At 49.1% G+C, this 26,912-nt stretch overlaps 11 protein-coding genes across 11 annotated transcripts; 2 read left to right on the top strand and 9 right to left on the bottom strand. All coding sequences in view use genetic code 12, as the record gives it.

The window, feature by feature from the left end:
- Nucleotides 1-384: 384 nt before the first annotated feature.
- Nucleotides 385-984, bottom strand: GAR1 (H/ACA snoRNP pseudouridylase subunit; the record flags this gene model as incomplete). The annotated part of the gene is made up of 1 exon (XM_025478623.1): nt 385-984. One exon carries the CDS (start codon nt 982-984, stop codon nt 385-387), a length of 600 nt encoding a protein of 199 aa, XP_025338096.1.
- A 995-nt stretch (nt 985-1,979) lies between these two features.
- CTA3 (Cta3p) lies at nt 1,980-6,009 on the top strand (the record flags this gene model as incomplete). The annotated part of the gene is made up of 3 exons (XM_025478622.1): nt 1,980-1,992; nt 2,037-2,368; nt 2,389-6,009. The coding sequence occupies 3 exons, from the start codon at nt 1,980-1,982 to the stop codon at nt 6,007-6,009; spliced, it is 3,966 nt and encodes a 1,321-aa protein (XP_025338095.1).
- Nucleotides 6,010-6,142: 133 nt separating this feature from the next.
- On the bottom strand, nt 6,143-7,300 carry CXQ87_000034 (TauD/TfdA dioxygenase family protein; the record flags this gene model as incomplete). Its single annotated transcript, XM_025478621.1, has 1 exon — nt 6,143-7,300. The coding sequence occupies one exon, from the start codon at nt 7,298-7,300 to the stop codon at nt 6,143-6,145; it is 1,158 nt and encodes a 385-aa protein (XP_025338094.1).
- A 292-nt stretch (nt 7,301-7,592) lies between these two features.
- Nucleotides 7,593-8,750, bottom strand: CXQ87_000033 (sulfonate dioxygenase; the record flags this gene model as incomplete). The annotated part of the gene is made up of 1 exon (XM_025478620.1): nt 7,593-8,750. The coding sequence occupies one exon, from the start codon at nt 8,748-8,750 to the stop codon at nt 7,593-7,595; it is 1,158 nt and encodes a 385-aa protein (XP_025338093.1).
- A 1,254-nt stretch (nt 8,751-10,004) lies between these two features.
- On the bottom strand, nt 10,005-10,550 carry ZCF3 (Zcf3p; the record flags this gene model as incomplete). Its single annotated transcript, XM_025478619.1, has 1 exon — nt 10,005-10,550. The coding sequence occupies one exon, from the start codon at nt 10,548-10,550 to the stop codon at nt 10,005-10,007; it is 546 nt and encodes a 181-aa protein (XP_025338092.1).
- A 1,315-nt stretch (nt 10,551-11,865) lies between these two features.
- On the bottom strand, nt 11,866-12,294 carry CXQ87_000031 (mitochondrial 54S ribosomal protein mL43; the record flags this gene model as incomplete). The annotated part of the gene is made up of 1 exon (XM_025478618.1): nt 11,866-12,294. One exon carries the CDS (start codon nt 12,292-12,294, stop codon nt 11,866-11,868), a length of 429 nt encoding a protein of 142 aa, XP_025338091.1.
- A 296-nt stretch (nt 12,295-12,590) lies between these two features.
- On the bottom strand, nt 12,591-14,228 carry MUP1 (Mup1p; the record flags this gene model as incomplete). Its single annotated transcript, XM_025478617.1, has 1 exon — nt 12,591-14,228. One exon carries the CDS (start codon nt 14,226-14,228, stop codon nt 12,591-12,593), a length of 1,638 nt encoding a protein of 545 aa, XP_025338090.1.
- Nucleotides 14,229-14,913: 685 nt separating this feature from the next.
- On the bottom strand, nt 14,914-18,521 carry CXQ87_000029 (uncharacterized protein; the record flags this gene model as incomplete). Its single annotated transcript, XM_025478616.1, has 2 exons — nt 14,914-16,281; nt 16,305-18,521. The coding sequence occupies 2 exons, from the start codon at nt 18,519-18,521 to the stop codon at nt 14,914-14,916; spliced, it is 3,585 nt and encodes a 1,194-aa protein (XP_025338089.1).
- Nucleotides 18,522-19,200: 679 nt separating this feature from the next.
- Nucleotides 19,201-23,157, bottom strand: CXQ87_000028 (uncharacterized protein; the record flags this gene model as incomplete). Its single annotated transcript, XM_025478615.1, has 1 exon — nt 19,201-23,157. The coding sequence occupies one exon, from the start codon at nt 23,155-23,157 to the stop codon at nt 19,201-19,203; it is 3,957 nt and encodes a 1,318-aa protein (XP_025338088.1).
- Nucleotides 23,158-24,988: 1,831 nt separating this feature from the next.
- CDC34 (SCF E2 ubiquitin-protein ligase catalytic subunit) lies at nt 24,989-25,698 on the top strand (the record flags this gene model as incomplete). The annotated part of the gene is made up of 2 exons (XM_025478614.1): nt 24,989-25,468; nt 25,498-25,698. The coding sequence occupies 2 exons, from the start codon at nt 24,989-24,991 to the stop codon at nt 25,696-25,698; spliced, it is 681 nt and encodes a 226-aa protein (XP_025338087.1).
- Nucleotides 25,699-25,942: 244 nt separating this feature from the next.
- On the bottom strand, nt 25,943-26,356 carry CXQ87_000026 (uncharacterized protein; the record flags this gene model as incomplete). The annotated part of the gene is made up of 1 exon (XM_025478613.1): nt 25,943-26,356. The coding sequence occupies one exon, from the start codon at nt 26,354-26,356 to the stop codon at nt 25,943-25,945; it is 414 nt and encodes a 137-aa protein (XP_025338086.1).
- Between the last annotated feature and the right edge of the window lie 556 nt (nt 26,357-26,912).

The raw sequence follows: 26,912 nt of genomic DNA, 5'->3' as shown, positions 1-26,912 counted from the left end.
CAAAAACAGCACCACTCTAACTAGTAATAATGTACATAGGAGCCCAGGGTGGCATTGGAAGGGTTAGTATCGCATAGATTAGCCGCCATAATAGAAGATTTTACATCACAGAAATCGGTCAAGAAGCTCTGCTCCCGCAGAGTATGCTAATACAATACGATTAGCAATTGAATGTAATAGATATACGTGCTCAAGCTTTTGCTCCGTATCATGGCTGGCACCGAACCCATGAGTACCATTCAAGTCCTCATCAACATTATAGTCAAAAATCTAATCTTGCCAAGTACCCTCCAATACAGCCACAGCTCTTCACGTTTCGTATGATATTAAAGTACAGATTTATATAGCGAGATGCAGAGGAAAATGCCATTGTCAAAAACAGGCCTAGTAACGGCCACGGCCACGGTCACCACCGCCAAATCCACCACGACCGCCACGGCCACCTCTAGCACCGCCTCTAGCACCACCAAAGCCGCCTCTGGAGCCGCCACGGGCACCAAAACTGCCGCCTCTGCCTCCACGGCCTCCAAATCCTCCACGAGCACCTCCACGGGCGCCTCCACGGCCACCGAAACCGCCACGGGCTCCACCGGCACCGCCAGCCTTTCTCTTTGGCTTGGGTCCAACCTCCTTGGGCTTGGGCAAGAATCTCTCCAAGGGAAGAAGCTTATCTGGGGAGATAAAGAACTTGTCTCCGTCCTTGAAGGACTTGGCCTGGACGCCCTCAGATGGCTTGATGGTGAAGAAGACCTCGTTCAATGGACCCAAAATCTCGTCAACCTTACCGATCTGCGTCTTGTTTTCCAAATATATAGGAGCATTGAAGTAGGGGATCTTGGTGTTGATGGAGCGACAGACAATGTCACCTTCGCAGGTGTGCAAAAAAGAGCCCATTTCCAAAACGGACTCTGGAGGGCCCTGGGGCTGGGAAAACCCGCCGCGGCCTCCACGCTGGTTTCTGAACCCGCCTCTGCCTCTGTTCATAGTGTATGTGGTTTGCAGGAGACTTTTTGAAAATTTACTGCGATGAGTAGCTGGGCCTGGTTGGTGCACGGGTGCGGGTCCAAGGCAGGCCAGGTGGGCTATGAATTCGAAAATTGGGGAGATTGGGGACTTTTTGCATGTTATGGCTTGGAAGGTTTTTTGTTAAAATGGGATCTTGATGGGATTTTGAGGTGTGGGTTGTTTTGGTTGGTTATCTGGGGTGCTCATTGGTAGGAAAGTGCTCAAGGAGGCATCTGTGTTTTCGTCGGAATAAGCCAAAGCGATACTGAGTGGCTCCCAGCTTTTTTAAAGATCCCTAGATTCATTTTAAAACATCTTTGGTGAGCTGCTTCTTTGGCCTTTTTGGTTTGCTATATGGTCAAGTGGACGGCCTCTGAACCCTTGAGAAGTTAATCTCAAGCGGGCAATATATAAATGAATGGAAGGCTTCTACAATAATTGCTTACTTCATTTTTCTCGAGAATCACAAAACCTCAGCTCATCGGTGACGTTGTCATGGTCTGTGAAGCCTCTTAACAATGGCTACAATGGCTGCGAAAAACGTCCATGGCGTTTTTCACTTCTCCCAAGCCACAAGTCCCATTTTGAAATAACTTCAAAAAGCAGCAATTAACGGAAACAGCTCGAACCTCACCATTTGAAGCTTTCCCGCTCAAAATGGAATTACTTATAAAGCTCACAATCACTACACTTTGCGTCAACAGGTGTGGCTCTTGACAGCTACATGGCATATGGCTGCACCTACCAAAACAACCCACGTGCCACATAAACACCTCTCAAAATCATAACATCCTTCCTTCAAGAACCAGTAAAAAAATCTACATCATTCCCTTTTTTTCAAATTGCTTCACTCCATAAATCCCCCACCCATTCCAGGCTGTCTCAGTCTGGCAGCAACGGCCCCGGAGGTACCGGTGTGCGAGCCATAACCGTGCTCCTATCTCGGCTGAATCTACAACTTCGTCTTCAACACAATGAGCACTTCTCGTATGTGACACGTCGAATTCAGCATGAAACTCTACTAACCGCAGAACCGTCATTCAAGGTGGGTCTCACCCAGGACGAGAAGAAACTCTACTCGCAGTTGTTCAAGTCGTTGGACCCGGAAGGCAGTGGCATAGTCACTGGTGAAAAGGCCAGAACGACGTTTGAAAAAACAGGCTTGCCGCCCAATATCTTGGGTGAAATCTGGCAGCTTGCCGACCACAACAACGTGGGCTTTTTGACCCAGTTTGGTTTTTGCTACGCCATGAGGTTGATCGGTTACACCCAGGCTGGTCACTTTCCCTCGGCGTCTTTGGCGGATCAGCCAGGCCCATTGCCCAAGTTTGCTAACCCTTCTTCGCCTGGTCTTTCCCAATTGGTGCCCCAACTGACCAGCAGCTCGTTGCTCCACACCCAACCCAGCGCTATTATCCCCAAAACACCGCTACCCAGCAGTTGCAGCCTCTGGACCCAATTGGCCCAGTTTCTCCTGCCGATTACGAGCGCTTCAAGCAGATGTTTGTCAAGACCACCGGCTCTGAGCAGGTGCCTTTGAGCGGCAACGCTGCTAAGGATATTTTGATGAAGGCCAAGTTGCCTACGGCCACTTTGGGCCAGATCTGGGGCCTTGTGGATGTGCACAACAAGGGCTCCTTGGACTTGTCTGCGTTCGTTGTTGCCATGCACTTGATTCACGGTTTGCTCAGTGGCAGCATCAAAAACTTGCCTCCATTCTTGCCCGAGGTAGTGTGGCAGTCTGTGGATACCGCCAAGTACGCTGAGGCTCAGGGCTCCCGTCAAGTGTCACAGGCATCTGTGGGCTCCCAGCTGTCCACCATTAGACATCCCCCAACTGAGACTTCTGAGTGGACTGTTTCGCCTCAGCAGAAACAGATGTTCGACTCGATGTTCGACAACTTGGACAAACAAAAAACAGGTAAATTGACTCCTGACCAGGTCGCCAACTTCCTCATGACCTCGAGGTTGGGCCAGCAAGATCTTGCGACTATTTGGGACTTGTCCGATATTCAGAATACTGGTGTGTTCACCAACCTCGAGTTCTCTATCGCTTTGTTCTTGGTGAACCGCAAGAGATCGGGCCTTTCGTTGCCTAATGTGGTCCCTGATGCTTTAATCAAGTCTTTGTCAAATTTGCAGCAACAGGCTCCACCTCAACAAGCTCAAGCCCAACCCCAGGCTGAACCAGTCGCAACTAATCCATACTCCTACGACCAGGGTAACGCCCCTGTCACTCCAGCAAAGGCTAAGACCTCTATGGACGAGCTTGCTGATGTTTTTGGCTCGCCATCTCCTGTTCCCCAACCAGCAAAGCCAGCTTTGGAGCAGCGCAATAGCTCAAGTGACTTGACTGGCTCTGAATTGCCCAAGGTCCGCAAGCAGTTGACTTCATCTTTCAAGCCAACATCTACATTTGGCCAAACCCTTCTTTCTCTGCAGCAGCCTCAGCAAAAGCTGGCGCCTGAGCCCCCAAGTTTAATCGGGGACGATGTCCCACTGCCAGCTAGTCCTGCTCCAACTCCTAAGGAAGCTCCCGCTCCGGTCGCCTCTCCCACGAAGGAAACTCAGAAGTCCGTTGATTACGAGGCTTTGAGATCTGTTCCTCCACCACCAGCAAAGAGAGGAACAGAGCCTGCCGGTCAGGAGTCCAACTTTTTCTCAACAGAGCAGCGTGTCGCAAGTCCGGCTCCACAACAGTCCGCTTCTCAGCAGCCAACTTCTCGCTCTGTTCAGCCTGATAACAACGATCTTTTGGCTGATTCTGAAATTTCTGGTCAGTTGTCCCAGGCTAACACCGATATTGCCAATATCTCCAATCAAGTCAGATCTTTGACAACGCAAACCTCGAACTTGCATGAGAAAAAGACCAGGGCTGACCAGGAGTTGACCCGTATCTTGGCTGTGAAGCTGGAGATCGACAACAAGTTGAAGACTTTGAGAGCTTCTTACGCGAATGAGGTCAAGCAGGTTGAGCAAGTTGAGACAACCTTGCAAACCGCCAGAGAAGAAACTGAGGCTTTGAGATCTGAGGCATCTATCTCCGAGGCCAAGCTTAATAACGTTTCTGGTGAGTTGCATGAAAAGCAAGTGGCTGTCGAGGAATTGCAAAAGACCAACAGCTCATTGAGAGAGAAGTTGGGCAGCTTAAATGCTGAGATTGTCGAGCTCGAGAAGTCTTTGGAGTCGAAGAAGACTGAGAACACAAAACTTAACAACGATGTTAACGTGAAGAAATCTCAAGTTCAGGTCTCATTGGTCAAGATTGACGAGATTAAGAACAAGATCTCGGAATACGAGGCAAGCACCCGTCGTTTGCAAGAGGAACATGCAAGCCTTGAAAAGCAGGATAATGATGCTCAACAGCAAGCAAAGAGCTTGCAAGCTCAGCACGATGATATCAGCAAACATGGTGTCTCTCAGTCTCCAGGTTCTAACTTTGGTCTTGGTGCTGCCGTTACAGCTGCAGCTGGTGCTGCCATTGGTGCCGGTGTTGCTGGTGCTCACGCATTGAGTGGTGACAGCTCCAAGGAGAATGAAGAAACATCTAGAGAAGCCCAGACTCCAGCACCAGCTCAGACCTCGGACACGCACCAGTTCTCTCCTGCCCAGGTCATTCCAGGCTCCTTGGACCATTTCAACGACAACTCTCAAGATACCAATGTTGAGGCTACCAAGCAAACTGAGGTGATGCCGGGTAGCGAAGAGCCATCAGTTGATGCTTTAGTTGACGAGGTCAAGGATGTCCCAACCGAAGATATGACAGGTGTGGATGATTTCAACGCCGCTCAACATGAGGATGTCAATGAGAAGCAACTCGACTCTGCGGACACAAAGTACCCTAACATGGAAGACATCAAGGATAAGTTCCCTGAAGTCCCATACGACAACAGCACCAACCGCACGGCTCCATCTTCTGTGGCTACAGACTACTACAAGAGAACGGACGATAGTGAAAGAAGCGAAACACCAGTTACATCCCCTAATAGCTCAGACTACCAGTTCCAGCAAGGCAACTCTGCAGGTGTTGTTGGCAGTATGGTTGGCATGCCCAATGTTCTCGTGGGCGTCCAGCGCACGGACTCCTTGACATCCAGTATTCAGAACAACCCTTCGATGTCTGTTCGTGACGACAACATCGAGGATGTCAGTGAGCGTGAGACCTTGAGTGGCGAGGTTCCCGTTTCTCCTCCAACTTCCAACCAAGCACCTAGATCCCAGAAGGAGCACGAGGGGCAGGAATCCAGTGAAGGAGAGCGCATTTCATCTGGTGTCGAGCTGTTTGAGTTGGTGAACGCAGATGAAGCTAGGGGTTTAGAGCATCAGAGCCCCGAGGGTCCAAGTCATCCACTTGCCCAAAGCCATGTACAGCCTACAGACAGCCAGGATAATGTCCGCAACGATGACGATGAGTTCCCTCCAATTCGTGAGCTTGAAATTGATGAGAGCTCTTCGGACGACGAGCCAGAGGATAAGTTTGACGATGCTGTGGACCACTTGAACGCCAATGCTGGTGCCAACCAGTCAGCTACCAAGGATGAGTTTGACGAGTTTGAGGAAGATCTCAAGCCTGCCGCTCAGGAAAGCGGCCAAGCAGCCGATGGTTTCGACGATGAGTTCAATGACTTGCAGGCCGCTTCGGCTGACCAAGGTGAGGACTTCGACGGTGGAGAAGGCGATTTTACGATTGATGATCACTTTACCGGGGCCGACGATGTTCCATCTGGCCAGCCCGACTTTGGAAGTGCAGCTCCAGGTGGTTCCAAGCCAGAGAGCAACGATGAATGGGAGCAGCTTTTCGCTGGATTTGGCAATGCGGGACCAAGCCAGCCTGCTCCTGGTGCTGGTGGTGCTGCAGCTGCTGCACAGGCCGACCCTTCGAAGGACCTCGCTGTGCAAGAACTTGTAGGTATGGGCTTTGAACAGGGCGTTGTGATTGATGCATTGAACAAGGAGAATTGGAATGTGGAGGCTGCCACCAACTACTTGTTGGACCACGCCTAAGCATTGTGGAAAAAAGTGTTTATAACTTATGTAACTATAACGACAAATGAACTAGCTTTGTTTTGAGAATTGAAATCAAACAACATTTTGATAATTTTGATAATTTTGATGATTTTGGCATTGAGCGTTCGGCTCAGATCTTGTCAAGGCTTTCCTCGACATCACCAAGACTGGGCTCTGGTTTGTTCAAATCAGCCAAATCAGCCACGGGTCTCTCGGCCTGAGGAGTGACCCTAACAGCATGTCTAGAAACTGGAGCATCCCAGTCAATCACAGGAGAATGGACCGTGCATCTATTGTCCCACACAGTAACAGTATTAGGCTCCCAGCGGCCTCTCAATTGCAAATCATGAGCCAGCTCAATGTGGTGGTACAAAAAGTCCAACAAAAAGTCCGACTCCTCCTGCTTCAATTCCACGATTCTCCTGGTGAAAGGCTTGTTGACAAAAAGGAACTTCTCCTTGGTCACCGGGTGGATTCTCACCAATGGGTGCACATGTTCCACAGGGTCTCTTCTCTGAACACCTCCGTGTCCAGCGGAGTTTTGTGCCTGGTTGAGCGACGAGTGCAAGGCGTGCAAGCCTTCTAATCTTTTTTGGAAATCTGGCGATAATCTGTTGTAGGCCTCTACGGTGTTGGCGAAAATGGTATCACCTCCAGCTTCTGGACCTTCCAAGACTGCGAAGAAGGTGGTTCCAGATGGCTGAAGCTCATAGGAGACATCCGAGTGCCAGTCGATGTTGCTGTTTTTGTGCTGGAAGGCTTTTTCAAACTCGTTGGGGTCGGCCCTTCTGTATGTAATGTGCAACTCTGGATGGCCCTTTGGAGCTCCAGAGGTGGGGTGGATGTGCAACCTACCATAGTGTTTGGCGAAATCGGTGATAAATTTGGGACCCTTGGAAGCCCAGTCCTGGTCTCTGAAAACAACCACTTTTCTTTTGGCAACGTAAAGAGCCAAGTCGTCTTTGGCAGCGTCACTAAGCTGGGACAATTGGATGCCAAACACCTCGGTGCCCATTTTTGGAGTGATGTTCTTGGTTCTAAACTCCTTGTCCAAGGGGAAAAGATTGTGCAATTCCGGATCAGCTCTTAAACCAGGGTCTTCGTGTTTGAAAAATTTAAGAGGTGGGTACTTCTCCGCTGGGTTCCATGTGGGCAAGAACTCCGGGTACTTGGAGTTGGCAGCATTCTGTCTGTTGATAATCAAAGTGCCGTCCTCCTCGATCTCGTCCGTGTCCTTCTGGAAGTGGATATCGAAGTCTTGGTTTTTAATTCTTTCAAAGTCGACCATGTTGAGAGAGATGGTGTGCTACGGGCTGGGTGGCAGACCCTTATATATGTGGTTGCAAAATGAGCCACATTGTTTCACCACCACAAAGAATAGACACCGCTTCACGTGTGAGACGCCATACTTTCACGCTGATCGGACGACTTTTCGGCAATATAGCAAGGAAATTACACCCTCTTGCGTGCTGGGGTATCGTGCTTTTGAAGCTTCTGTGGGTGCTACAAAACCGTGGTGTGTGTTCCAGACCTCGTTTATTCATAACCTTTTTATTTTAAACTATCCTGTGTTGGACTGCCTACTTCAAGTTGGCAAAAGCCTCCACCACGTCTCCAAGCTCCAATTCCTCCTTGTTCAAGTCCTTCAAGTCCTCAACAGGTCTTTCAGCCTGAGGAGTGATTCTGAAAGCGTGTCTAGAGATTGGCTCGTCCCAGTCGATAACCGCAGAGTGGGAAACTCTTCTGTTGTCCCAGACAACAACCGAGTTGGGCTCCCAGGTGGCTCTCAATTGCAAATCGTGAGCCAATTCAATGTGGTTGTACAAGAAGTTCAACAAGTAGTCGGACTCCTCCTGCTTCAACTCGACGATTCTTCTCGAGAATGGTCTGTTCAAGAAAATCATCTTCTCCTTGGTCACAGGGTGCTGTCTGATCAAGGGGTGGACGTGGGAAACTGGCTTTCTTCTCTCAACACCACCGGCTCTTCTGGAGCTCAGAGCCTGGTCGCCAGAGGTGTGCAAAACGTGCAACCCAGCCAATCTTTTTTGGAACTCTGGCGACAATCTCTTGTAGGCCTCCACGGTGTCGGCGAAAATGGTGTCTCCGCCGGAGTCAGGGCCCTCCAAAACAGAGAAAAAGGTGACTCCTGGAGGCTGAAGCTCGTAGGACACATCCGAGTGCCAGGTGATGGCATTGACTCTCTCAGAAAAGGCTCTGTCGAATTCCTGGGGGTTGGCTCTTCTGTAGGTGATGTGCAATTCGGGGTGGTCCTTTGGAGCACCGGAGGTTGGGTGAATGTGCAATCTGCCAAAGTGCTTACCGAAGTTGGTTGCGAAAGCTGGACCGTGCTTAGCAAAATCCTGCTCTCTGAAAATCACCACACCTCTCTGGGCAACAAGCAAAGCCAACTCGTCCTTTCCGCTGTCGTCCAATTGCGACAACTGGACACCGGTAATCTCAGTTCCCAACTTGGGGGTAACTCTCTTGACCTTCTGGTCCCCGTCGTTTGGAAGAAGGTTAGGGAAACCAGGGTCCGCTCTCACACCAGGGTCCTCGTGCTTGAAAAACTTCAAAGGAGGAAACTTCTGGTTAGGGTCCCACTGGGGCAAGAAGTCTGGGTAGTTGGACTTGGCCCTTCCTTCCTTGGAGACAGTCAAGACACCGTCAGCGGTGATCTCGTCAGTGTCCTTGTTGAAGTGGGTGTCGAAATCGCCGAAAGTCTTCAGTTGAGCAACCATGTTGAGAGATGTAAAAGATAGAGAAATAGAACAACCTGGCGGGGGAAGCTTGAGCTATATATACCCACAGGCTGCTTTGCAAGGTTCTGTCTAGAGCGAGCCACAGTTGAGAGCGTTTTTTGCAGCAAAAGGGTGCCGAATGCAGGTACTGCAGGGTGGTCTTCGGTTGCAGAAGCCACACCTACGCTTGTTTTGTCAACAGACCGTATGGTCCAGGTCACATCCAAATACGAAAATTTCTTTTGGAAAGCGTCCTATAAATCTGGGCTTTTCCCGGATGCTTTTGGATTCCTCAAATTCCACTTCCCTCCCTCTCCCCACCGTTGACGACATGCACGTTGGCAGGTGTGGGATCTGGCCGGTCACGTGAGGAGGCCAAATCTGAGGCTCGCTTTTTGCAACCATTCTTCCGTTTCTTGCTCCCATACCCGATGTGCCTACCGAATCCGTGTTTCCCTGCCTTGTCGGGACGGTGACATGTGCCGCCAAAATGACCGAAATCGGACTTTCTTTCCTGCTCCGCCCGCCCGTTTTGCGGGTCCGACCCGACCACTTTCCGCTATCTTTTCGGTGCTTCAGACCACGGTGGATGGCATTTTCGCAAAGCTGATTTCTTGGTGATGTCTGCTTGGCGCCACCGACAATGGCTGAGGCAACTTTGGAATTTCTTTGTTCTGGCTGTTTTTGGTGAAAAGGTCTTTGGAGTCCTGGAGATCCGAAAGTGTTAGTAAGCATGAGACACCAAGTGACGCACCCTACTGAGGTGGCAGTCCGTATCACGTAATCTGAGTGGGGAGGGTGAAAACAGTATCTAGCAGTATGGTTTGCAGGGATTTTGCGGTAGGAAGACTGGAATTGAATTGAAATTTGGAGATTCTCCCCTTTCGGTAGAATTTAAGGTCTGGAGAACAAATGGCCTTATGCCCTTATAGATCAGCTTGAATTTTAATTTGTTTGATTTACTGCTTCTTTATATTTCTCCTTCCTTATGGCCTCCGCCAAAAACCCTTCTGTGGATTGCAATCGATGTGTGTTTAGTGAGGTCTGCTCTTCTATGGCATGTCTCACCTTATCCGTAGAGCACACGAACAGATCTGTCAAAATGTCACAAAAAGACCTGCGCAGTCACATCATTCTCCATATGTTCTTTACAGCTTCAGAAATCTACAAAAGCGTGTTCGAACCTACAAAAACGTACCCGTAATCCTATATTACCCATAAATACCGGGACCAACCGTGGTCCTGCTAGATCCACTAGCTTTTAATCTGACAAAGAGACTTTCCAGAGTCGAATGATGCAATGAAGAACTTGGCGCCCTCAGCCTTCTTTGGCTGGCTCTTTTTGGGCTGGCTCTTAGGCTTGGTCACCTTGATCTTGCTTTGCATCGGAGGCAACGTCAAGGTCTTGATATCCATGCAATTAGCCGTGGTCTCGGCGTGTCCTTCCTTGGGAGACATGGCTGGCGAGGGATAAGCATCGGCGCCCTTGTCAGTAACAGGTAGACTCTCTGGTGTCTTTGGAGAAGCTGGAACGGAAGATTCCGATGTGGTCTCGTTCTTCAACTCGTCCTCACCAGGCCAGTGGCAGTCAAGAAAGTTTCTAATGCAAGCCTGGCACTTTCCGCCTGTTTTGTGCTCGTCACACTTCTTCTTTCTGCGACGACAGGTCATACAGCCTGTTTTGGTTCTTCTCTTAGAAGCAGTGGGTTTAGGCTCTCTCTTGGTTGCCTTGGTCTTCTTCTCGCACCCTAGGTCAAGAACCTGCTGGTACGCTTTGTAATTCAATGTTTCGTTGCACATGGCGACTGTGACTTTAAAGATTCTGAAAGAAAGTAGTACTTGAAGATCAACAAATAAATGTGCTTTTAAAAAGTCTTCTTATGGTAACAGTTGTATGGCTCCGCTCGCTCGTTTCGGAAGGCGAGAGAGATAAGCGCGCCTGTAACGTCAGGAGAAAGCGACAAAAGATGCTTAACTATGAGCACTGTCGCGCGCTGTTGCTGTTTTCGTGTACTCCGAAGGGCAACCGTCTCCGAAATGGCAAGCAACCACGAGAGCTAACCGCGGCGAGTCATTGCCTGTTTGAGACATCTCGCCCGTCAGACCAACTACGGGAGAGTATGAGTCAGGAAGTAAGTGGTAGGTTTCGATTGGTTCTGAAGAGTAAATAGAGAATAATCATTTTTTGGCAGTTTTAGTGGCAATTATGTGTATCTATGGCGTTTTGCTGTTGAGCCGCTCCTGTCTTCTAGAAGCTGCGTTTGCCTCATCCATTTTGCAGCCATCGACTGTGCCACAAGTGGTCTTAATCTACGCTTTTGGAGTCGTCTTTGAAATAAGTGTGTGATGAAGTTGTTAGTTTGGCCACAATTCATTGTAACTTATGTCTTTTTTAGTTCTTCGTTTTATCTCGGTGTATTTGTTGCAACTTATACCAGGGTCTCTCATCGCCGCAGTGAAGCATGTTACATTTCTGTGACGATGTTGCCGTCTACCTGATTGATGGTTCAGAGGGTCAGAGCAAATTTGACACATAGATGGGTCGATTACCGACGGTCTCGTTACTCTAGATCTGTAAGTATTTTGGATTAAGTCATTCTGGTCCAAGATCTTAAACTCTCTTCAGGTAGGTTTGATGGATTAAACAAAAGATAAACAAAAGCTTGTCAGCAGCTTCTAGTGAAACATTCCGTCATAGCCTCTAAAGCTGTCTACATAAGGTGAAACTTGATTTCACCGTAATCTCTCATTGAACACATAAAGGCTGCAGTTATTTCCCTGCTGCAAACCAATATCATAGCGTTGATATTTCATCGAAGTTCTTCATTTAAGAGAAGGTTCTTATTTTCAAATTCATTTTAATTGTTGACTCAAAGTCAGCTTTGACCAAAGTCAGCTTTGAATAAAGTGCAAAGGCTGTACTGTCAGGTCCATTCCTTTCTATATACCCATCCATTGCAAGTGCTAACTTCTCTCTAGAGAGCCCTCGCCATATACCTATTGCTGTAGTTCAAACGACCAATTAGCATCGCGTCATGCTATCACCGGTATCGTTCTTATGCCTCTACATCACGTTCCCATTCGTATGCTATTTCTATTTACATGATTTCCACACCTATATTTTGTGTCTGTTCTCCTTGGCCACATGCAAGGGGGACCAGATGCCTCTGACGGACTCGTTATTGGACATGACCTTCTGGTTAAACTTGAAGCGGTCGTTACCACTTCTCTGGACACTCTCCCAGAGCTGTTTGGTGATCTCAGATACACTCTGGTTTCTCACGTCGACGGCCTCGGTCTTGCCGTTGTTGTAGTGAAGGACGAGCTGAGGGTGACCGCTTTGCTGTTTAATTTCAAAGAAAACGTCCTTGTTATTTGATGCAAATTTGTTCAACGATCTCTTCTCATGGGTCAAGAAGTCTCTCATACCCTGGGAGGAGCCGCCCCAGTTGCAGTATTGAAGCGTGACCTTATAGCAAGGTCTCACAAATGCACCAATACCGTTACGGGCTAGCGTGCTTTTGGATATAGCTTTGACTGGCATCAGGCTTTGGTTCAAGATTCACCACTGATGAATTTTTCTCAGTCTTTAAAGTGTGTGGTGCACGGGTGTCTTCGGGCTCACTGTGGAGTGCAAGAATACTTACCAAGATTTAATTAGATTTAGTTAAAAAATAAAAAAGTAGTCATGATTGTGCATTTTGCATTTCGTTGACCGAACGTAAGTCGACCACTTTAATTTTTGGGAACACTACAAATTTTCTCAAAGCTAAGCTCTATTAATGACGATATAATATGCACCAAAAAACGTATTCAAGAAATGAAAGTTTTGTAAAAAGTCTATGACACAACTCTTGTATCCGGCTTGATCTCGGGGTCTTCAAGAACTTCGCCATGTGGAATCTTGAAAAACTGGTTTCTCCAGAAACCATCCTCACCCAAAATCTCCTTACTGGCCAAGGTGTAGCTGAATAAGTAAGGAATGAGCTTGGTCCACACAAGCCAATAGATGGCACCAATAGCGAAAACACCCCAGGTGACGACAGGGTGGATCCAGTAAGGCAAGTCTTCGTAAACAGTCTGGCCGCCAGTTGGTGGAATGTATGGAGCGACAATCAAGTAAAGGGAAGACAAGAAGAAGAAAACAACCACAGGCCATGGGCAGGTGATTGGAGCCTTCCAGGTAGCCTTGCCCTTGTAGCTGTTCCACTTAAGCCACAACAAGCCCAAAGCAACAAAAGTGTTGACAACGTTCAATGGGTAAGAAATCAAGTTCAACACGAAGTTGTAAGCATCACCTGGAGGTGGGGCCACGATGGTGACGATACAGACAATCCAGTGCTGGAGAAGACCAACAAATGGAGTGTTGAAGGGTTTCTGGGTGGCGAAGAATCTGGAGAACGGCAAGCTTCCCTCACGACCCAATTGCTGGATAATTCTACCCTGGGAGAAGATGACAGACAAGACATTACCCAAGGTGGAGAGGGCAACGAAAACAGAAGCGGCCTTTTCAGCGCTCTCACCGAAGGCGTATCTGAAGAAAGCAGAAGCCACAATTCTACCAGAATCACGAATCTCGTCAGCTGGCACAACAGCGTAGTAAGCAATGTTCACCAACATATAAAGCACGGTGATGGTAAGCAAGGCAGTTGGAGCAGCGATCTTCAAAGTTCTGACTGGGTTCTTGATCTCACCCAAGGCGTAGTTGGCGTTGGAGTAACCAACGTAAGACCAAATAATGTTGTACAAAGCATTGACAATACCGAAACCGGTGGGCGTGGTGCCGTGGAAGGCATCGGTAAAGTTGTGGGGGTCACGGAACTCTTTGGTTTTAATTCCACCACCCAAGGCGACCCAACCGGTGACAGAAATGAAAAGAATAATGGCAACCTTGAAAACACCAAGAATGTTGGCCAAAAACAAACCGCCCTTGACGTTGACACCGTTGACGATGAATGCAAAAGTAATCACACCAATACCGATAGCTCTGGAATTCCATTGAGTCACTTCAGTTCCGGCGGCATTGAGCAAAAACTCACCCGTGACAATGGAGTTACCGGCAGCCCAACCAAGGAAGAAGACGTAGGATGCGTACATGGCGGTGACGAAAAACTTGGGTTTCGTGTAAATGTACTCCAAGTAGTTCTTTTCACCACCGTTTCTGGGGATGGCAGAACCCAACTCCATGTATGTGAGAAGACCGGTAAAGGCGATGATGGAGCCAACGACCCACATGATCAATGAGGTGCCGACGGAACCGGAAAGGGTCAAAATGGTGGATGCGGTGGAGAAAACACCAGCACCGATAATTCTGTTTGTGACGAGGAAGATCGACGATATTATACCAATGTTCTTTTTGTTCTGGTCAATGTTGACGACGGCGGCGTCATTTTCGGTATCTTGAAGAGATTGGATCTCATTGGAGTTCTTGACGAACGAGGAACCCTCAGAGTCCTTTTTAGTTTCGGAATCAGCCATCGCTAAAACTTTAAATATGGTTTTCGGGAAGGATCTTGACGTGGATATATAGTCACAAGTGTGGTAGTAAAAAGAAATGCCATAGCTGCTGCACTTGCAGCTCCAGCGACGATCGCCCTAGCAGTGCGGCCGGCAATACCCTCGGATGTCGCGGTTTGTTACATGTCACCGTCACGTGCACGTGCGGCTTGGCCCGCCAGCGGCCCGGAAAAACCTTTGCAACACCCTCGGATGTCGCACAAACCTCGGCACCCGCCCTGCAGGCACACCTTTCGTTGCACTTTTGCCATTTTTTTTCATGTCCACACCTTGGCAGAATAAGTGGACCATCAGCCACAGTAATGCCGGGGTAATATGCGCAGCATGATGTGATAAATTAACCTTGGTTTCGTAATTCCCCTTTCAATTGCTTTCCGAATAATTTCCGGAAGACCCTGACCCTTACTCCGAACGTTTTTACCATTTCTAAGACTCCGGAACGGTCTGCTGACGCTAGATGGTAATGTCATTTCACGTGACCCCATTCTAGGATGACTTCGCTTACTGCTCGCACTATCTATTGTCCTGCTGCGCGAGCTTATGTATAAGGCAATTTGGGTTTTGCAGCCACAAAAGACTACTTTCGATGCTAATTACTCCATTTATTTATGTGTGCTTATCTAAAAACCACCTTATCTAGTGCGCCTCAAACCAATTGGGAGAGCGCTTTTTCAACTGCCAGCAAGCTCTCCTCGGTGCCTACCACATAGACAAAACCGTTGTGCTTGTCATTTGCTCTTGGCACCGTGATGAATGCTCCCGTGTTCTTGCGAATCTCCTTGATGTTGCGGCCTTGGGGTCCCAAAAGGCGTGGAACCTTATTCTTGGGGTCCTTAAGATAGAACCATCCCCCGTGCGTAGCGGCCTTGGCCTTCTCCAAGCGTTCTTGAACAATCTCAGCCACCTTGGCTGTGGCGTCTTTTTCACCTTGGAGTCTCCATGGAATCACAACATCTTCGCCCTCGGGCTTCTCCAACAATGCAGTGGTGAATTTAAACGCCGAATCGTCCCCGTCTTCAGCCACAGCTCCCTCTGGTGGGGCGGGGATGTAGCCATTGGTGAGTTTGGATGCTTTTCTTGTCAAATTGCCATGGGTCACGTCCACCTTGTAGTCAGACTTGAACGTCTTGAAGATGGCTGCTTTTTCGGAAACGAGCGAGTGCAATGAGCTGGGCACTTCCACAACCTCGTTCCAGTCGTCCTTGGTCATTTCGGCGATCTTCTCCTTCAATTTTTCAATTTTTTCGGGCAATCCAGTCAATTTGATCTCAGTCAGGCTGTCGCTGGCTCTGGGGATCGAGATGGTCACTCCATAGTCCTCTTCCAATTTGTGACGAACAGATCCACCAGTTCCGATAAGTGCTCCGTGTCTGTCCTTGGCAACCTCGACGGTCTCCACCACCGAAGCCTCCTTGTCAGCCACAATCTTCTTGACTTGCTCAATCACCTTCTCCACAATTTGCTTGTCACCGGCAGAGACAACCTCTTCGGATCCAGAACCCTCGTCTGGAACACGCAACAAGTGAATGTACTTTTGTCTGGCGACATCCTCGCCACCAGCCTTGCTGATGATCTCTCTCATCACGCTACCGCTTGGTCCAATCAAGTCACGGTGGTACTTGGCAGGCACATTGATGGTAATGGTGACGAAATTCTCAACCTCCTCAATGATCTCCTTTACTCTCTTGATGGTGTCCTTCAAAGCAGTTCTGGAACCAGTGAACTCGACCTCGGCGTAACCCTGTTCCTCCTCAGCAGCCTTGTCTCTGTTGAAATGGTACTCAACACCAAAGCCCTCGGTAATATCTCTGATGGTCTCACCACCCTTACCAATAACTCTGGCCAATGCCTTGGAAGGAATCTTAATAGACTCCTTGTGACCATTTTCCTTTTCGAAATTGAGCAATTCCTTGATCTCTTCCTCTGCCTTGGCAACACCTCTTGAAGGACCCTTGATGGTAATCTCATCCTTGTTGGAAGGAGTGTCATCGTACTTCTGGCTCAGGAAGTCGGTCTTTTCCGATGGAATCTGATGACAACACTGTACTTGTCCTGCAATCTGTTCATGTAAACAAAACGAGGACCAGCAATACGCTTGTGGTATTGTTGCTCCACTCTAACTCTGGCGACTGTTTCGTCGGCATGCTTTTTGGCCGACTTCAGGAGAATCTCCTTGGCGGCCTCGACAGATCTCTTCTGACCCACGAGATGCAATGTAGTCTTGACACTCTTGTCTGTGACGGACTCAGTCTTTTCGTTTTGCTCGATGTTAATATCGTACTCTCTTCTAAGAGCTTGAATGGCGCTTCCACCTCTGCCAACAATTCTTGGAAGCACGAAAGCAGGAAGTTCGACTGAAGAAGTGTACTTCTTGCCGTGCTCCTCGAAGTCTCTCACAAGACCGTTGATGCTATCCTTGATCTTCTCAACGTACTCCTTGAGACCATGGATGTAGATGCTATTTTCACTGCTCTGAGTGCCGTCGTTGTGAAGCTCAACCTCCACAGCGTTAACGGGGAGTTCGGCGATCAAAGACTTCAACACAGCCTTGTTCTCACCTGCAATGGCGTTTTGCTTCTTGGAGTCGACACTCAAGACAGTGCTGGATAAGGAGTCTTGTTTGGCTCTCAATTTGTCCAAGCTCTTGTTGACCTCCAGCAAGCTGTCAGCAGAGGAAACATCGACATCGAAGTCGTCGCTCTCCTCCGTCTCGGAGACGTCAAACAAGACGATTCTGTTACCAAGCACGACGTAGTCTGCCTTGTTAGCGGGTGCAGAGATATCAAGAATAGCTGGGGCCTCCTGAACCAAGAAGCTGTCAATGTCGTCGATGACCTTGGACTTTTCAGGCGAGAACTTGTTGACAGTGGCGACAATAGCCTTTCTTGTCTGACTTGCAACATCAGGCTCAGCAGCATTGACAGTGATCTCAATTGGAATGGAGGTGTTGGACTCGTCAGCCAAGAAGTCAAACTTGGGAGGAGTAATGACGACGTTTTGGGCAGCGGCGATCTTTCTAAAATAACCGTTCTTTCTCAACAATGCAGCAACGGCTCTAACGTGAGGAAGGTTACCCTTGTGGGCCTTGCTCATGTCCAACACATCCACCTTGTACTGAGAGGTGGTCTGTCTGGCTTTCTCCTGAGCAGCAGCGATTTTCTTCTTTTCACCAATGAATTTGACATCAGTCTCGCCTTCCTCAGGCAACTTGATGAAAACATCGTCTTCCTCAATGATCTGCTTGATAGGCAAGAACTGGTGCTTGACCTGAGGAATAGGAACAGAGTGGACAGTGAGTCTGGCCTCGAGAGAAGCAAGAAGATCCTTCAACTCGTCACGGGCCTCCAAAGCGGCCTCTCTGTCACCAGAGATGATCACGTTAGTCGAAGGAGAGTCCCAGGCAGGGAAGCTGAATTCAAGCTGGGAGTACTTGGACTCAACAGGCTCGGCAGCTTTAGCAACGAAAGGCTTCACAAAGTCAGAAACAGCAATCTTGACGGACATGTTCTTGGTCTCCTCCTTGACGATAGCCAAGATAGCAGCCTTAGCGCCCTTGCATCCTTCAGCGTCACCTTCAATGGTAACAGGCACAGTTTTGGCGAAAATGTCGTCCGCGTCCTCAGGCTCGGGAGATGGCAGTTCCTCCTCATTGGCAATGTCCACCTTGACCTGGAACTCCAGGATGATAGGCTTCAAGGTTCTGCCCTGAGCACCAATGACTCTAGAGCGCACCTTGGCGGGAATGGCAAAGTTCACAACAACAGGCTTGGTCAATTTCTTGATCACAAGACGCTTGGCCAATTTGACCGCATCTGGGGCACCCGTGATCAAAAAGGTTCTCTTCTTGGTGTACTGGGAGGAGGTGCACTCGATACTGGCCTTGGTCTCGGTCTTGATGGCAGTCAAAATCTTGATGAATTCAGCACGGGCAACGTTCAATTGGTCATCGGCGTCCAAGGAAAACGCTTCCTGAACGCTGGAGTTCTTGAACGAAGACTTGGACGAAGCAGAAGGCCTAGGCTTCAACACAGAAGCAGCAGGCTTGGCTTGACCGTTTCCGTTTCCGTTTCCGTTGACACCAGGACCCCAAAGGGTGGTGTTTCCGCCGGCACTAGGGGAGCTTTGACGGCCTCCAAGTACAGGGAAGGCGTTTTCCTTGGAGACAGGCTCCTTGGACTTCTTCACAGGCTTGGGCTCTTCAGCAACATAGGTGCCGTTGACACGGGCAGCAATGATCTCAGCTGGAGTGGACATGTCGTAATCGATTTCTTGTCAGGGTTTCACACAGGGGCAATGCTTAGTTCAGATAAGCAGCGGGAAGGTTAGTGTTGGTCGTAGAGGCTACGGACTAGCACTTCAATTTTTTTTGATTTTTTTTTTCAAAAGTTTGGTTTGGCAGCAGAACGCTTAAAGCAGAAAGGCTGATCCAAAGGTTATGGTATAAGACACAGGAGGTGCTTGGAGGAGAAGTGGTGATTATAGATCTGGCTTGGAAATTTGATGGGAACAAGCCATGGCTGTGTACTGCACATAAGGCCCGCTAACCTCGCCCAACCTCACCTGCTCCACTAGGAGGGAAGTTTTTTAGACGATTAGTAAGATATGAGAATAGATCATGGGTTTTGAAAGTGGTCCAAAAGTGACAGTTTAAAAAATGTTCGAGAATCGTGCAGTTATTGCTTTTTATCATAACCGCCTCGTCAACTTCTGCTATTGGTGTATTCCTATTCTAGTCTGATGATATCTATCTAGTCTGATGGTAACTATCTAGAGCTCAGTGAGTGTACGGTGTATCACAAGCCACGTCACTCGCTTACATGCCTACCGTGCGCTAGAATTTGGTCTGCGGCCTCGTAACGTGGCACTCTCTGCAGGTCCGATTATGCCCGTGTGGTTTGTTGCAAAATTCCACACTTCAGACAAGCCACACCGTCTAGAGTTCCTCCCAGAGTCTCTGTGTGAGCATGTACTCTTCGTTGAGCTCATCAATCTCCTGCCAGTTGCCAATAAAATCGTCTCCTCTCACCACTCCAGGAAGTGTCTTGCCCAGGGCATACCTTCTCCAGATCTTTTTGGCCTCCTCATCGGTGCCCAAGTCCCTGTACTCAAACTTCACGCCATTGGCTGTCAAAATTGTCGTAAGACGGTTGGTTCTCTGCATAATTTGCATGCCGCCAGCAAGCGACGTGTAGATGTAAACTGGCAAGGACTGGAGGTGCTTGCGTAATTCTTCCTGAGAAACGCCAAACTCGTCGTCCTTTTTGGTATCGGCAGCAGCAGCGGCAGCACCTCCGCCAACAACAGCACCGAGACCCTGCTTGATCAGGCCAAACCATCCCTGGCTGGCGGCCTGAGGTGTGCTCTTTTCCTGCACCACTTCCTTGTCCTTGACTTCAGAGTCGTCCTTGACATCTGTGGGAGCTGTAGTGGAAGTCTTCTCAGATTTGGGCAATTCCTCCTCTTCAGCCTCCTTTGTAGAAATTACTACTGCTTCGTCCTTTGTAGCATCCTTTGTCGTCTCCTTGGAAGCCTGCGCTGCCTCCTCCTCTTCGGCGTCATTTGTCGTCTCTTCCGTAGGAGCATCTGCAGCCTCCAGCTCCTGGGCCTCGGATTCCTGCTCTGGGCTTTCGTCGTCAGCGCCCTGCTTCTCCTGCTCCTCTTCAGCGACGATTTCGGTGGCCTTCACCTTTTGACTGTCGGTAGGAACGTCGTCATTCTTGATGTCCACGATCTCACCTTCTGTCTCTGGTGCCTTCTCCTCGACAACGTCGCCTTCATCCTTCTTGAGCTCCCTGTCAGCTTCAGGTTCCGTAGATGCAGCTTCCTTTGGCAAGGCGGTCTCACTAGCAGGCTCTATCGTCGTGTCTTTTTCGGAGTCATACTTTGACCCCTCCTTCTCCACCACAGTAGCTGGCTCAGGAACATCCTTGCCGGTAGTAGCTTCAGCAGCCTCGGCATCCTCTGCTTCAAGCTCCTTGTCGTCGTTGGCAGTTTCGCCAATGAGAGAAGGCTGAGTGGCCGGAGCGTCTGTCTCAGGGGCGACATTCTCCTTCTCTTTTTCAAAGTCGATCACAGGAACCTTGGCTCCATGCTCGTCAGTCTCGACACCATCCTTGACGGTCTCGCTCTTCTCCTCGACAGAGTTACCTTCTTCGTCGACAGATTTATCAAGTTTCTGTCCTGGTTCTGCAGCATGCTCGTCTTCTTCAATACCGCCTTCGGTTATAAGGCTTGGTTTGCGCTCTTCCTCTTCTGTAGCATCTTTGTCTTCAGGAGTGGGATCTTCCTCAGCCTTGATATCCTTTGCCTCTTCCTTGTCAGAGACGTTTGGTACTGGTTCAGAAACCAAATTGGGCTTCGTCTCCTCCTCTTCAGAGGGAACTTCTTTGCTCTCCGTGGTTCCTGAGATTTCATCATCCGCAGTAGTATCGAGGTTCTTCGCCGAAGCCTTTTCCAGTGGCTCGTCGGCCTCTTGAACGATTGACTTAGTGGAGCTTTCTAGAGCTGTGGCTGAGAACTCATTGTCCTTTCCGTCCTTTTCCGTCGCAAGTTCCAGAGCATCTTCAGTTGACTCGTTCACCACCCTTGTCTCATTCTTGTCTAGCTTGATATCAGCCGCAGTGACAGTAGGTGCCTCCTCAGCTATGAGCTGCTCTTTGGCCTCCTTGATCTTGTCTTCCGCCAGCTCATCAATCTCCACAGACTCACTTGATTTAGGAGCTTCCTCACTAACTTCAGGCGCGATATCACGATGAACCTCATGGTCAGCCTTCGAATCATCGATCTTGATATCCTTGGCAGTAACAGCAGGTGCCTCCTCGGCTATGAGCTGCTCTTTGGCCTCCTTGATCTTGTCTTCCGCCAGCTCATCAATCTCCACAGACTCACTTGATTTAGGAGCTTCCTCACTAACTTCAGGCGCGATATCACGATGAACCTCATGGTCAGCCTTCGAATCATCGATCTTGATATCCTTGGCAGTAACAGCAGGTGCCTCCTCGGCTATGAGCTGCTCTTTGGCCTCCTTGATCTTGTCTTCCGCCAGCTCATCAATCTCCACAGACTCACTTGATTTAGGAGCTTCCTCACTAACTTCAGGCGCGATATCACGATGAACCTCATGGTCAGCCTTCGAATCATCGATCTTGATATCATTGGCAGTAACAGTTGGTGCAGACTCATCAATGAGCTGCTCCTTCGTTTCAGCGTCCTTCTCTTCTGCGGCAACATCGCTGACAGGGGCTTTTTCAGATTCCTCTTCGATAGCTTCCTTTGCAGAAGTGTCTTCGCTCAAGGCCTCCGATTGGGACTTCTTCGAGAGAGGAATATTGCTGGACTCGTCATGCTTGGAAATGTCCTTGCTCGACTCGTCAGCCTCAATGGTATCCTTGCTCTCTTCCTCGATTTCCTCTGAAGTCAACGCAGTGGTCGCCTTTGGTTCAGCATCTTCAGTGATGGAGGTTTCAGCCAAGCTTGGCGCCTTTTCTGCTGGCTTCTTCTGGGAGTCGGCTATGTCAGAGGCATCTTGCTTCTTGGAAGGACTCACGACGTTCTTCATGACGTTGTCGAGGTCCTCAACTTGGTCAAACGGATCGTCGCTGATCAAGGCTCCCTCCTGTGCGAGCTCCTCATGGTTAGCATCGTTCTTCTCGTTGATGGAATCGACATTGTGTCTAGGCTGCCTGGACCTTGATCTGGAGATGCTTCTCAAGTAATTCGTTGAAGATTCTGATCTTACAGAATACAAAGACGCCTCATCCAAATTGTGGTTCACGGTGTCCACATTGAAATTAGTGTAGTCACCGGTGGTCACCAAGGATGGATCCCTAGTGAGACCTTGCTCACCATGGAAGGCCTTGAGGTTCTCCTCCTCAGCGGCAGCGATGGACTCACCCATGGTGGGCTTCGAATGTCTAGTAGCTCTGCTATCCTCCTCTTCCTCGTCCACATCAAAATCAGCTGGACGTTCATACTTGAGAGGAGTGTCAGGGTGAATGTTCTTGTAGGTATCGCCACGGGCCAAATGTGGATTGGAGGTGGTTGAAGAAGATGTCAGCCTGGTGTCTCTGTCGGATGACTTATCCCTGAACCCAGTTCTGGACCTGCTTGGAGACCTCTCGTACGAAGCAAAATACGGACTGTGCAATGAGTCTGACAGTCTGATGTTGGCGTTCTCACCAAAGTCCAATTGTTTACCCAAGGCAGGGGCTCTTCTTGCAGGCGAAGCTCTCGTATTCGAAGGAACACGAGCTGGCAAGTCTGCAAGATTATTACTTTTGGAGCGCTCTCTATCGTTTGAAGAGGGCAACTTGCTGAGATCATAAGACTGGACCGAGCTCAACAAGTCCGAATGGTCTGCGATCTGGTGATCGAGCTGGTATTCGGACAAATTGGGGGCGGAGAAGTCGTCGTTTTCGTAGATCAGATCCTCCTTGGGCTCTGTCTTTTCATTGTCCACGGTTGACAGCGCAGAAATGGGCACACTTTCAGGATCCACAGAGCTCAACTTGACCTGTGGTTCCAAAGGCTCGTCTGAAGCCTTTGGGGCCTCTTTCTGCGGCGTGCTTTCACTGGAAGATTCCTCCTGGGGTTTCTTCTTTTCAGGAGCGTACTTAGCATCCGACTTGATCTTGCCCGTATCGTCCAAAAACTTGTCGAAATCCTCTTCAGAGCCTAGAAGCGCACCCTCATTGATCAAATCGTCCAAAGACGCCCCAATTGACAGGTCCAAGATCAGGTGTTTCTTGGGCTTGCTTTTGGAACGGCCCTTGTACTTCTCTGGGTGGATGTAGTTTTGATGCACCAGGTCGTCGGCCGAACGGATCGACAGACCCACCAACGATGGCGTTTCCAATTTCTCTGCTTTTTCAATTTGCTCCTCGATGTCCATGATGAAGAATCAAGTATTGCTTGGGTATGCCTGATAGCGTATCGATAACCAAGTGCCGGATCAAATGTCAGCGGCACGTGAGGTTATCTTGGATTCAGAGCCGGGGCAAGGGGATAAAGAGAAATTAGTGTAGATGAATGAAATTCTGATAGGAAAATAGAGAAATCGTAGAAGCTAGATTTTTTGGTTTTGGTGGTTTTGGTGGTTCTTTCTGGTTTCGAGGATGGGTGTCTCACTAGGGGGCTCTCAGTGGCTTGGGCTGCTGTTTACGTCCAATCTGGCGCCAGGAATGTGAGGCAAATACGATTATATTATAGCAAGATTGGTGGTTTAGGATTTTGGGCAGTTTTGTAAAACGTGGCCCGGAGGCGAGGAATGGAACAATGAAGGCGCTCTTATTGTTTGTCTCGTTGGACGAAATTTGATGGGTAGACGATTCTGAAAAATAGCCGTGGGTTTGCTAGGCCGTCTTAGCCGCAGATGGCTGCAAACAAGGCCGAGGCAGGAAGATAAACAAGGTGGTGGGTGTGGCCAAGTTTCGAAAAACGCCGAAGACGAAATTGGTCAGGCAAGTAGAAAAAGAAGAAGTAGTTGGAAAATGACGAATTCAGTTTTGGTGCTTTTGTGAATACCTAGACGGTGTCTGAGAAAGCTGCAAGGGTCGCTATTTTTCAGGCTGGCCTAGGCCAAGTCCCATACGCAAACACCCGGGTATCGATTTCACAAAATCTAAACAAATGGAATAAAAAAAAGAAGGTGATGATGCTTTTTTCAATACCTTGTTTTGTCATTATCTCTGGTCTCAAAACTAGTCAACTTTCATCCGCTTTCTTACCAACTGCTGTGTTATCGGTACCCTCAGTAAACACACCCCACACTACAGATACACGGGCTCAAGGCCCTGGCCCATGACTCCAGAAAATACCACCTCAACGTCACCAAAATAAAAGTGCCTTGCTCATCAGCCAATTTTCAAAAATTCCCATTGTGGCACCTCCTGGCTGGGAAGCGGCTGCAAATAGCTCAACCAACATATCCGCTTTGGGCTCGAAGCATTCTTATCCTAGTGTCGCTTGCTGGTTCACGCGGTGTTTTTCACATTCTCAACCGCAAATCCGGCAACTTGAATGTGCCGTGGTTGCCTCGACTCGAGGATTTTCCAAATACTCGAAATATCTGGGGTTTTGCAAAATGGGCAAAAACCTCCTCTTTTAAGCTGGATGCTGGATGGGGTCCGTGTGCCCCGTGCTGATCCTGTCCTGCTTGCATGGCCGCAAAACAAACAATCTCCACTGGTCCGAACACCCAACCTCGACCCTCCGACCTGGCTCTACTTCCACTATTTTTTTCTGTAAATCCTCCTCGAGTCTCTGACCCGCCTGACCCCGGGGATCCGTGATTTGTAAGTACCTTATTTTGTGACAGGTCACGTGACTTGGAATTAAAAGCTGCCCAAAACGTACTTCCAGCGGCCGTAGCGGGCAGTCAGCCACGTCACAATAAAATTCAGGAAACTCTCTTCCACCTTCATCTATTTTTCCCAAAAATTTCCCAAAAATCACCCCCATATTCCGTAGCCCTCACAGCAACTTGTGGCAGGAAAAGAAAGCAGGCTGCGGCACCACCACAGAAAAAAGAAAATCGCCTCGCACCTCCGAATCCCTCCACTACTTCTTCCCAGCATCGCTGAAAACCCGCTATTTCCACCTGTTTTTCCCAAGATTCCCATTCTAAAAAACTAGGTAGAGCATTCAAACCACGATCGGCATCCATAGAACCGGCAACATTTCCTCCCATTTCCCACCACCCACATTATTTGTTTGTAACCACAATGAGTTCAAAGTCAGCAGCAGCCATCCTCCAGCGGCAGTTCAGAGACTTGACGGACCCCAAGAAGGGCATCCCCTCATTCCACATCGAGCTTGACGACGACAACATCTTTTTATGGAACATCGGCATCATGGTGCTCAACAAGGAGTCCATGTACCACGGGGGGTTCTTCAAGGGCCAGATGCGTTTCCCTGCTGACTTTCCTTTCTCGCCCCCAACGTTCCGTTTCACGCCCGCCATCTACCACCCCAACGTGTACCGTGACGGCAGATTGTGCATTTCCATTCTCCACCAGGGAGGTGACCCTACCTCGGACGAGCCAGACAGCGAGACGTGGTCGCCTGCTCAGACGGTGGAGCTGGTGTTGATTTCCATTGTTTCGCTTTTGGAGGACCCCAACATCCTGCTGCCTGCCAACATCGACGCTTCCGTCGAGTTGAGAAAGAGCCCCGATGCCTACAAGAAGAAGGTTATGCAAGAGGTGAACCGGTCCAAGGGCGACATCCCGAGGGCTTTGTGGTTCCCGAGAGCGAGGTCCACGCCTACGGTGCCGGTTCGGGCGCCAAGGACGTTGAGCAGGAGCCTGTGGACGAGGACTTCTGGTACGACAGCGAGGAGGAGAGTTTTGATGAGGAAAGCCTCATGGATGACATGGACGAGGTTGAGGACGACGTCGAAGAGGAGAGCGACGTTGACATGGTGGTGAAGTGAGCTTGGCGCATAGGTATACCCACTTTGGGTATGGACCATCCGTATCGGCACACTACACGCCCGGCATTCTGCGTATCTTCGATTACGAACGTCCCGCTGGCCCTTCATTGACTGCCCGAACCCATGGTATCCCCGTGGTTCCGGCCCGCAGTCGCCAGCCATCTAATGCATCTACGACCTTACTTCTCCGTGCACCGCACTTTATTCTATTTCGTGATTCCTGTTTAGCATAATAGCACCCGGTCTAAGCCGCCACGTAGCCCTGAAGTTCGTTTTCTAGCGTCTCCGTAAGCACGTCAAGCTGTGCCTTGGCTTTTCCGTCTTCGTACCCACTAAGGTAGAAGATCACCACATACATCAGGTTTTTGAGACCTCCCTCGGTAGAGAAGCGTTTTACCATCGTCCTCAAGTTTCCGTCAACGTCCATAACAGCCCAGTCGTCCAAGTCGGCGCTTTTCGCCTTGGTCTGCTGATGAAACGCATTGATTGCCAACAACGAGAACACCTTGAGATTGTCTGAAGAGATGTCCAGGTTTGGCACCAGCACCGTAGCCAACGGGAGCCCCTTTTTGGAAAGTAGCGATGCAGATATAGGCCCCTGGCCCGCCAGCGAGAGCACTTGTGAGAGGGTTTTGGAGATGTGCTTTGGTTGTAGCATGTAGTTGATATAGTGCGAGTGCGCCTGGAATGTTGAGGTGATATAGGCAAGAGGCGATAAGGTTTGCAGCCCCAAAGCTGCAGATTAAGCTTTGGTAGGGTTAGGGGTGCATTCTTGGATATTTCTTTTGTAGTTTTGATTGTGAATGGAGACCGGCCTGGAAATCGACAAGGTGAGGTTTTGGTGCTGTTTTGCTAGCGGAATGGCTTTCTGGGGGTAGAGTGGTAAGGGAAATTCGCCAATTGCCAAGATGCTCATTCGGAAGGTCTTTTGTCTGAAAGCCTCTGTCTTGGTTTTTAGGAGACATATTTATGGTGAGCGTATTTCGTCTGTTGCAATCCTCAGCTTAATAGTGCGGAGTGGCTGCAAAATGAGACCCCAAGTCCAAAATTGAAATGTATGCCTTACTCGAGAAAACAATAAACTAGAGGGTCTGACCAGTTTAAGTCCTGTTAATGCTTCAACTGAGCCCCAGAGAATGGAGCATCGATATATTACGACAAAGGCGAGAATGGCAGCTTTTATCCACATTACTGAATCACCCAACAAGACTGTG

Source organism: Candidozyma duobushaemuli (assembly GCF_002926085.2).
Source record: "Candidozyma duobushaemuli strain B09383 chromosome Unknown A_B09383, whole genome shotgun sequence".
In the NCBI taxonomy this organism is placed as follows: domain Eukaryota; kingdom Fungi; phylum Ascomycota; class Pichiomycetes; order Serinales; family Metschnikowiaceae; genus Candidozyma; species Candidozyma duobushaemuli.
The sequence above is the reverse complement of the archived record's forward strand: the minus strand, read 5'-3'. Positions and strand labels throughout refer to the sequence as shown.